The sequence below is a fragment of the Sinocyclocheilus rhinocerous genome, unplaced genomic scaffold (genome assembly GCF_001515625.1).
Source record: "Sinocyclocheilus rhinocerous isolate Xijiao unplaced genomic scaffold, SAMN03320098_v1.1 scaffold919, whole genome shotgun sequence".
NCBI classification, from domain to species: Eukaryota; Metazoa; Chordata; class Actinopteri; order Cypriniformes; family Cyprinidae; genus Sinocyclocheilus; species Sinocyclocheilus rhinocerous.
The window spans coordinates 496,540-507,040 of NW_015637585.1; the positions used below are offsets into that span (position 1 = coordinate 496,540).

The 10,501-nt window shown below is 38.7% G+C and overlaps 2 protein-coding genes across 3 annotated transcripts; both read left to right on the forward strand.

The window, feature by feature from the left end:
* The first annotated feature begins 501 nt into the window (after window positions 1–501).
* Window positions 502–4,536, forward strand: cavin4a (caveolae associated protein 4a). Its single transcript, XM_016564237.1, has 2 exons — window positions 502–1,021; window positions 3,694–4,536. Exons 1-2 carry the CDS (start codon window positions 641–643, stop codon window positions 4,300–4,302), a joined length of 990 nt encoding a protein of 329 aa, XP_016419723.1. The 5' UTR covers window positions 502–640; the 3' UTR covers window positions 4,303–4,536.
* An 848-nt stretch (window positions 4,537–5,384) lies between these two features.
* On the forward strand, window positions 5,385–9,717 carry ift57 (intraflagellar transport 57 homolog (Chlamydomonas)). Of its 2 annotated transcripts, XM_016564225.1 has the most exons (12): window positions 5,385–5,651; window positions 5,733–5,871; window positions 6,224–6,398; window positions 6,484–6,602; window positions 6,762–6,852; window positions 7,750–7,821; window positions 8,098–8,217; window positions 8,310–8,381; window positions 8,482–8,613; window positions 8,853–8,915; window positions 9,108–9,174; window positions 9,274–9,717. In XM_016564225.1, exons 2-12 carry the CDS (start codon window positions 5,735–5,737, stop codon window positions 9,450–9,452), a joined length of 1,227 nt encoding a protein of 408 aa, XP_016419711.1. In that variant the 5' UTR covers window positions 5,385–5,651; window positions 5,733–5,734; the 3' UTR covers window positions 9,453–9,717. The 2 variants fall into 2 exon arrangements, with proteins under 2 accessions (XP_016419711.1, XP_016419710.1); XM_016564224.1 differs by having other exon boundaries at window positions 5,385–5,871.
* Window positions 9,718–10,501: the final 784 nt, after the last annotated feature.

Consider the following 10,501-nt stretch of genomic DNA (forward strand, 5'->3'; position numbering starts at 1 on the left):
AACGTTCTTGCGACCCGGTAGCAATTCTTCCACGGCCCGGTAGTGGGTCGCGACCCGGTGTTTGGGGACCTCTGCCCTACACCCTTCAACCCTTCGAAGCTCTCACTCCGAAGGGTAAACCCTTTGAAGGGATTAGGGCATAGGGATGAGCCCTTTCGAATGGAACGCAGGGTGTGTGTGTGTGCGCGTTCCACAGCTGTTGGCTTCAGTTGAGTTGACGGTATGCCACAGGGGGGTGGATTTATAAAAGTAAGTGCACCTCACCACACAAACACACACATTTGCGCTCAAGATCAATGTCACTGTCATTTTAACTATTTCAAAGCTGAGAGAGCGACACGTATTATGCATATCCACAAGACTCCCTGACACATACAGGAATGTTTGAATTAATGGGGCTTTCCAGTGCTTCTGTGATACAGCTTCCAAAAATGTCTTAGTATCCTCTTACAGTTGTATTTATATCCATGCATTTCTATCTGTGTGTGTGAACAGGGGTGGAGTTTGTCAGATTCCACTGGGGTCTCTCTCTTGGAGTGTCAGTTTCTCTCTGTACTGTGTGTTTGATTCCGTCTGGCCCTTTACCCATCTCTGGCCCGGTAGCTTTATTTTCAGGGACGTGTGAAAGGGAGCATCGGAGATGGAAAAGAGAGGAGATGTAATGCTGGGGGTCGAGGATGAATCCGGGCAGCCTGTCTCGGCCTTGTCGATACTCTCTCTGCTGGAACGCGTGTCTACGATCATCGATGGTGTCCAGGCCAGCCAGCAGCGCATGGAGGAGCGTCAGCAGCAGCTCGAAAGCTCGGTGAGCGCCGTCCAATCCGAGCTTCTCAAACTAGCTCGCGACCATGGCGCCACGGCCACAACCGTTGACAAACTGCTCCAGAAAGCCCGCCGCGTGAGTGCGCACGTTAAAGAAGTACGTTCACGTGTGGAGAAACAGAACGTGCGTGTGAAGAAAGTGGAAACTACACAAGATGAGCTGCTCACTCGCAACAAGTTCAGGGTTGTCATCTATCAGGTAAACACATTCCTAACAACCACAGCATGTGTGATATGGCCGGGTGACTGAGGGTGTGGCTCTATCGTCGTGGCCTAATGGTTAGAGAGTCAGACTCGTAACCCAAATGTTGCAGGTTCGAGTCTCGTACCCGCAGGGATTGTAGGTGGGGGGAGTGAATGTACAGCGCTCTCTCCCACCTTCAATACCACGACTGAGGTGCCCTTGAGCAAGGCACCGAACCCCCAACTGCTCCCCGGGCGCCGCAGCAAAAAAATGGCTGCCCACTGCTCCGGGTGTGTGTTCACGGTGTGTGTGTGTTCACTGCTGTGTGTGTGCACTTTGGATGGGATAAATGCAGAGCACTAATTCCGAGTATGGGTCACCATACTTGGCCACATGTCACATCATTTCACTATCTTTGTGGCATTTAACAGCAAGTTGGCACTGTAATCTCACGCAGTGCAACAGGGGGCGAACTTGAGAATTTCCCTTTTAGAGCTGATTGGCTAACTATTTCTGTTAGTGTGTCAGATGAGTGATATAAAGATAATTTTGAAATGTCCATTCAAGAGACTTCCAGAAAGAGGGAAACAGTGAGTGACACTGGGCCTTAAAGGTATAATTCTGTCATCATTTACTCACCTTCATGTTGTTTTTTTCCTACGTGGAACACAAAAGAAGATATTTTGTAGAATGTTGGTAACTAAAGTGTTTCAGGTTCCATTGACTTACATAGTATGAACAAAAATTGAAGTCTGAATGGCTATTGAAGTCAATGGGACCCGAAACTCTTTGGTTACCAACATTCTTCAAAATATCTTCTTTTGTGTTCCAAAAAATATCAGGTTTGGAGTGACATGAGAGTGAGTAAATATAACAGAATTTTTATTTTTTAGTAGTCCTCTTTAACCACAGACATTGAGTATAACAGCAAAAGCAACTGTTTAATTGTTTCCCAAAAGCAACTATGGTCGCAAGTTCCGTTGTTAACAAGAGTTCAATGGAACTAACGTAGTTAGCTAACAATGCTTTTGGGAAACGCACCCCAGATTAGTAGTTGTCCATTGTGGTTTTGTCTATTAAATTACTGTTCAATTTTTTTTACCAATTTACATTTGGTGCCCCTAAAAAACATGATCCTGAAAACGTGATTTAACTGATGATTCATTTCAATTCTTCTAGGTAGCAATGCACAGATGCACAGAGGCAAATTTGTCTGTTTGACTCCTCACTCTGTAATGCAACACATCAATATACAGAATGAATAATTAGAGAATATGTGTGACATAATAAATTAGTCTAAATTAGGCTTTTAGACAGTGTGTGTGACAGTATAAGCGTGTGTGTTTGTGTATGGTTATTCTGAGGTTTCCTAATATAGAGCTGCACACACAGCTGAAGAGACTCTTTAAGGCTATTCCCTGAATAGGGAGTTTATACATACACATACATAGACATCCATTCTTACAGACTACAAAAATGCCCTCAAGGGAAGGGTCAACTCATGTAACCAAACTTCAGACTGACATAAAACCTAGTCTCCGTTGCTTGTTAAGGCTAAGAAATGCCCACTTAAACAGGAAGAAACTCTCTGACCAACTTATAAAGTGACCAGCCACAATATGATTTGTTTTAACATTATGTAAGCATACTGTAAATGTGTAATTGATAATACCACAGCTGTAGATCAGCACTCAAAATTTAACTCAAAATAATAAAACGTAAAATTAGTGGAAAATGTATGTAGGCCTTGTGATTAGAATTTTTGTGCACCCAAATGTAAAAGTACAGATTATTGTAGACATAATTTTAAAAAGAGAGACAGAGAGAGAAAGAGAAATTGTGATTGATAACTGAATAACCTTCAAAAATCGGACTCCACAAACCTCCAGATGGACCGATAAAAACCTATGAGACTTTTAAATTGTAACTGTTGATTTTAACCAGTTTTTAAAAAAAAATTCATGCAATGTAACATTATACATATCATCTTATATGCATCATGGTGAACCTTCCAAAAAGTAACAGCTGAAAATATATAGGTAAACTTAAAGGGATAATTCAGACAAAAATGAAAATTCTGTCATTATTTACTCACCCTCATGTCATTCTAAATCTGCATGACTTTCTTTCTTCTGTGGAGCACAAAAGACGGTATTTTAAATTGAAGATTGCCTCATTTTGTCCATACAATGAAAGTCAATGGGGTCTAGTGTTGTTTGTTACACCACTGACTTTCACTGTATGGGCAACAGTTAAAATATTCTTCAAAAATATCTTCTAGTAAATGAAGACAATTAACTATGGGAGTTGTATTTTGTAACTGGACCAAGATTTACACCATAACACAGCACTGGAAATGTAGGAGCGCATTTGTGTTTCAATTTTTAAAAAAAATGATATAGAAATTTTAATTTCAATAATTCAGTCTAAATATGATGATAAGGAAATTGGTGTGTGGTAATCAGCTCAGTGCTTCTTGAATCTAGTAGGTAAGTTGCATGAAAGCATAAAAAATCCAGGCCTCCAGCAAAGTTGCTAACTGCAATTTCCTTACTAATGTTACTACATACAATTTTATACACACACAAATAGCACAGAGTTGTTCTTCATGACCTTCTGGGAGTAGATGAATTTGGAGTGTGTTTTCTTACTGAATAATGTTCTCTCTTTTCTGTCTTCAACTGCAGGGTGAAACTGAAGTTCCCTCTGTTGCTGTCACCAAGACTCCTAAGGGGGAGGGGCTTGCTAACTTGGAGGTGGAGCCAGATGAGTATGAAATCCCTGCTGACCTATCATCTGATGAAGAGTACATGGTGGTAGAGGAGGCGGAGTCATCCCGGGGCGCCCGTCTGAAACAGAGCGGGTTAAAAAGCATTGAGAACATCAAAGCTGCGTTCTCCAAAGAGAACATGAACAAGACCCGTGAGAAGACGCGGGAAAACCTCAGCAAGACCAAGGAGAGCCTGAGTAAGACGGGCCAAACTCTTGGAACCAAATTCAACACCTTGGGTGAGAAGATTGTGCCCACTGAGCAGCGAGAGAAGATCCGTCAGAGCAGCGAGAGGCTGAAGGAGAACATCGCTAAGAAAGCACCCAATAAAGAATCGTTCAAAATCAAGCTGAAGAAGGAACGCACGGTCGCTGAGGGCCAGGAGGGTGCGGAGGCGGAGCCTGCTGTGACTCCTCCCAAAGGCAGGAAGTCTAGCCCAGATGTGACCTACACAGAGGTGGCTACCGAGAACAAGAGGGAAGGTCCAGTATCAGAGGAGGGAGCGACTCGTATCCAAGAGGACTGAAAACAGCAGTTCACCACAGAAACTGTGGAGAAATTGAAGGAAAAAACATAGAATGCAGAGAAAGTCATTATTTAGTAAGTGGAAGAGTTAATTTTTCATTAAAAAAAAGGGTGCTCCAAAATGTGAGAGTGTACGAGTATGTGTGTTTTGGGTAGCTAAATTAATAAAAAAAGAGTGCAAGCACTAGATGTGTTTGTATCATTTCTGTTACCATAAGCCACATGTGAATATTAAAATGTGAAAACATATGCTGTCTAATGTGTCCTTTTACTCTGCATTTGTGTCTTGGAGTAAGGAGCGGATGACTTTGTCCAAAACAATGGTAGTTAAGCTGGGGACTGAACCTCAGTTACAGTCAGTGAAGATCAGAGAACATTTGGATTGCCAAACATTTGTGTTCATACACACGCCAACATCACAGAGACAGAGACTGGTAGAGTGAAAGAAAGATTGACCCATCAGCCAAAAAAAGATTTCTTGGAATTAATCTCAACAGCTGAGCGGCTCTGCCCAGCACATAGCAACCTAACATGAGGAGCACACTGGCACACAGTTTATCGAAAGACAACCAAACACTATAATGCATGCTCATTTTTCAATTCAGCTTTTCGCTCACATAGTTCTTCTGATGTGAAAAATAATAATAATAAAAAATAAAAATATATATACCGTATATATATATATATATATATATATGTGTGTGTGTGTGTGTGTGTGTGTGAAAATAAATTATAGTATATAAAATATACAGTACTGTTCAAAAGGTTGGGGTGAGAATTTTTTTAAAGAAAGAATGCATTAAATTATTTAAAAGTGAAGAAGTTTACATTATTACAAAAAAATGTATTTCAAATAAATGCTGTTCCTTTGAATTTTGAAGACGGGTAAATACTGTAAATTCCGCTTTGCCATCACAATACAATATAATATATTGTATAAATTACAATAAATAATATAAATGTCAATAATTATAATTGTATTATATTATAATTACACACAGACTATATCCGCCCTGGCGCCGTTTCTTCTCCGCTCCAGCGTGTGGCAGCACTGACATTCTCATAAAACCTGCGGCACAAAACGTTCAGCCAAACATTCATATTAATTGTTAGAGAGTTTCGGGTCTCCAGTGCCATTTTCTTTACCAATTACATATTTTGTATTATTCGTTATTGCTCATTGTTTATTATTAACCATCTTGGTTCATTACTATTATTTTGTGTCCGGTGTGTGACGTCATTCCTGACGACAGTAACTACAACATCCCGAGTCCGCTTTTGCAGCTTGCATATCAGAAACAACTGATATAAAATACACCGAGAGAAGGAGAAGCGTGTGTATACGTACCTGTATGCATATCTGTGCTGTTTATTAAATTTTAAACCCGCGTTGCCTTGCCAATAAAGCTTGTTGAAAGTGAATTGAGACAGGGATGGCGGAGGAAGAAGAGCGCGGACCCGGTTCGGTCTATCAGATGTTTGTGCTGATGGAGGATCTGCTGGATAAACTCAAGGTTCTGGATTATGAACAGCATGTTCTGGATAAACACAACATCAAACCCCTTTCCAGGTGAGAGATGTAGAATTGCTACTTCTAATGTGAATTATAGATTAAGATCATGCTGTTTTTCTGACACAAAAATATTACAGTTAAGTTTATAGTTCATGTTTTTTAACAGTTAACTTCTAAATCTGCATCTTCTAAATTATATTGACATTAATGTACAAAGTCAATAGCCCTTAAATAAAATGTAAAAAAACAAAAACACCTCAAGTATTTTCCGTATTTTCATGTAGCATAAAAACAGAATGTGATAGTAACCTTCAAACTAATACAAACATTGCTAGGGTTACTTATTAGTAAAAATCATAAGGATCAATCACTGTTGAATCAAACTAAGCATTTTTGCTCTGTTTTTCAGGCATTATTTTGTCTCTAGCCCTCATGTGTTGTCAAATCCTGGAGAGCAGTTCTATATGTTCAGTGTAATTTCTGCCTGGTTGATTTCTCTGTGCGGGCGGCCGTTTGACACACCGCAGGAGTATGATGACCCCAACGCCACCGTCTCTAACATCCTGTCTGAGCTGCGTGCCCTGGTGAGATGTGATGATGGCACCCTCACAAGTGTGTGTAGAAGTATTTGGTTTTTTTTGATTATCACTGTATATCTGTTTTTCGTAGGGAGGCCAGGTTGATTTCCCCCCATCTAAGCTGAAGTCTGGGTCTGGAGAGCATGTCTGTTATGTTTTAGATCAGCTGGTAGAAAAGGCACTAAAGAGTAGAGGATTCACCTGGAACAGGTAACCGCACACACACACACACACACACACACCATGAGCTGATCGTATGATGTTCTGTGCTGCTTTATGTCTCATATAAATCTTCAAGAGAATTCTGTACACAAACATTCTGTACCCGCTATACACACACTAACACAGTTGGTATTCTCTCTCTATCAGGCCGATGTACCCGTCTGTGGAGGTGGAAGACGAGTGTGTGCAGGAAGATGATGCTGAGCTCACACTCAGTAAAGTTGAGGAAGAAATGACAGTTAGTCAAACTCTATTCTAAGCTTCGCCTTCTATTTTAAGCTTTTATCTGTCAAGCTTTTATATTAGCAGTTTTTTCAGTGTTGTAAATATTGTTGAGTAATTTAGCTCAGAATTTATTAAGTTATATTTGGATTAACAGTGTATTTATAACTATTGATTAGATCTGCTTCAAGCAAAAATTGAAATCGGAATCACAATCAGACTAAACATATTTGCCAGGTGTGCACAAACACAAAAGGAATTTGTTATGATTTCCAGGAGTTCTGAGTAGTTATATGCATATACGTATATAAAACAAGAGAATAGAAATGAAAAATAAGTATAAAATTAAAATGAAACTTAAAATCATTGACATCTCGATGGAGGTAGCAGAAGACTTATGTACATATTTGCACATTATGTGCTGTATATACAACTGTTTAAATAAAAATATAATAATATTAATAGTAGTAGTAATAGTGGTAATAATAAAAAATGTAAACAATTATGGGGTAATCTAAAAAAATACAGTTTGTCTGTGTAAAAAACAATTGCAAGCAGATAAATAAATGTTTATATTATTATTTTAAGATTGTTTTAAGGTATTTTGTTACAATTTATGTGACTTAAATTAAAAAACAAATGTGTCATACCTTACTTTGATTATTGTTCTACATCAAATGGAAAAATAAAAAAATGACATGGAAGGCACTTTGTAAAAATGTGTATATTGTGATATATTTTGTTATGAACTAAAATAGAGAATCTCGTGATATAAATGTTTCATTATATCACCCAGCCCTTATTCACACAGTAAAGTGAATGAAGATATGACTTTGAATCACACACACAAACTCATGTGTAAAGTGAGTGACAGTGAGTCACACACACACTCATTAAAAATGTGTATCTTTAGCAGGAGGATGAGGAGTATGAGGAAGAGGATGGCCTTGATTTAGACGCGTTGAAGACCAGAACCAATCAGAGTGTGAGTTTTATTTGAAATACCAGTAGGTGCACTTTATGTAATAATAAAATATAAACCTAAAAGGAATAATTATACTTTCTTTCTTTCTCTGGAGATGGTTTAGTTGTTTCATATGTAAGGTGATATTAGTGTGTGTGTGCTACAAATCATGAAGAGCCCACAGTCTTTCATACTAAGTTAGGAGGGACGTTTACTAATATCTTAAACAACGAAGTAGTATACAATATTTTACAGAATATGTACAGTAAAAGACAACTGGTAGATGTGTGTGTTCAGGAACTCAGTGGATCGAGGCCTGCGGTGGTTCTGGAGTCAGATGTTGATGCCGCTGAGTGGAATCTGGAAGTGGAGCGAGTTCTTCCACAACTTAAAGTCACCATTCGAACCGACAACAAGGTCTCAGATACTTCAACCTTTAATCATAGTATGTCACCTCTATGGTGATGGAGAGGCTCTGATTGACTGAAATACTGATTAACATGTTTCAGGATTGGAGGATTCATCTTGATCAAATGCATCAACATCAAGAAGGCATCAACACATCCTTGCAAGACGCCAAGGTCATCCATCCATCAATCCATCATAGATGTTTTTTAAAAATATTTAATTTACATAATAATGTGAAATACTGAATCTATGTATATGTGTGGATGTTTTCAGGGGTGTCTGTTTAAATTGAGGGAGGACATCAGTAAAACACTGGAGAAAGTGAGCAGTCGTGAGAAATACCTCAACGCTCAGCTTGAGCATCTTATTTCGGAATACCGCCAGGCACAAGCACAGCTCAACAAGGTGAACATCTCGACCAATCAAAACCTAAATCATTATCACTAACCTTAAACCAATCAAAAGATAGGATGTCAAATGTTGCATGTGTCGTCGTCGTTCCCCCCCCCCCAGGTAAAGGAGAAGGCACAAGCACAGCTCAACAAGGTGTACATCTCGACCAATCAAAACCTAAATCATTATTACTAACCTTAAACCAGTCAAAATATTAGGATGTCAAATGTTGCATGTGTTTTTTCCCTCAGGTAAAGGAGCTTTATCAGCAAGCCAGTGGAGGCGTCACAGAGAGAACCAGGATTCTGGCTGAAGTGAGTCTGGAAACAACGATAGTCACACAGTATTAATATTACAATGATTTAATCATCTTTTGGTTTCCACACAGTATCAGATAACAGAATCAGTAGTTCTTCAAAATGAATGTGTCTCATAATGCTGTATACAGCCACATATCCACACAATATTCAAATAACATTCATAAAGCGTATTTATTTTTACTCCAGATCAGCGAAGAGCTAGAAAAAGTCAAACAGGAAATGGAAGAGAAAGGCAGCAGCATGTCTGATGGAGGTAAACCGCACACACAACAAACCCTCTTTCAAGCTACTGTTGATGCAGTTTGTTTATGTGAGCTGTAGTTTCTGCTTGTTAATGTGTTTTGTGTCGCAGCTCCAGTGGTGAAGATCCGTCAGAGTCTGACCAAGCTGAAGCAGGAGATTGAGCAGATGGATGTTCGAATGGGAGTGGTGGAGCACACGCTACTGCAAGCCAAACTCAGAGAGAAAAACAACATGACCAGAGACATGCATGCGACACACCTCTTAGAACCCAACACACAAACCTACTGAGTCCCACACTCTGGTGATGTTGTATGTGTTGGTTATATTTCATGTAAATATTTTGTGTTTAAATATGTTTTTAAGTGTGAATAACAAAATATCTAGTATCGGACAATAAAGTAAATATTCTCACTACTAGAACCTTTGCTCTCAAAGTTTGTAAAAGCTTTAACTTGTGTAACTGTCTCCAGAGAAAGAGAGAAGGGTGTTGGTTACAGAGGACCCTGAGCTAAGCATTACACACACATGTAACTGTTCCATGATGTTATCCTCACACACTGCAGAGAAACACAAGAGATTATTCTGGTCTGCACATACTCAAGTTATCAGTCCACATCCTGAGGAAACATTTGTTGTGTCTGTTTTCTGCCTAAGAACAATTAACTTTTTGTTGAAATTCTCTATTAAATTGTAATATTTGTAGGAATTCTCAAGTAAAAAGAGTACTAATTTGCAGCAACTGTAAATGGTATAAATACCAATTATCCAAATGACTATTCCTAATTTGTGATTCCAAGTAATGAATAATAATCCCATGAACCATCTACAAATTTACAACTTGTTTTTTACTGACAGGCACTAAAAGCTGGAATAAAATTGGAACCACTGTTACAGGTCTTTCATCTGTTGCCTGTTGAACTCAAAAGAAGATATTTTGAAGAATGTGGGTAGCCATACAGTTGATGGTAGCCATTGACTTCCATAGAATGGAAAAAATATAACAAGTCAATTGCTACAGTCGACTGTTTGGTTACACATGTCCTTCCAAACATCTTTTGTGCTCAAAATAATACCCATACAGGTTTAGAAGGACATGAGGGTGAATAAATGATGACAGAATTGTAATTTTTAGGCGAACTATTCCTTTAAACGATGTTAGACTCTTGTGCAGAATGACTTACAAATAGAAATACTTCATCATAAATACTAATGCATTACTACGAATATATGCATTCACAAGTATGTGAAATTATGTAATAATTTGATCAAATATATTTGCATTACTGGTGCACTATTGTATTCTTCAGATAAGTCTTGTTTTGAACAGTGCCCCCCAC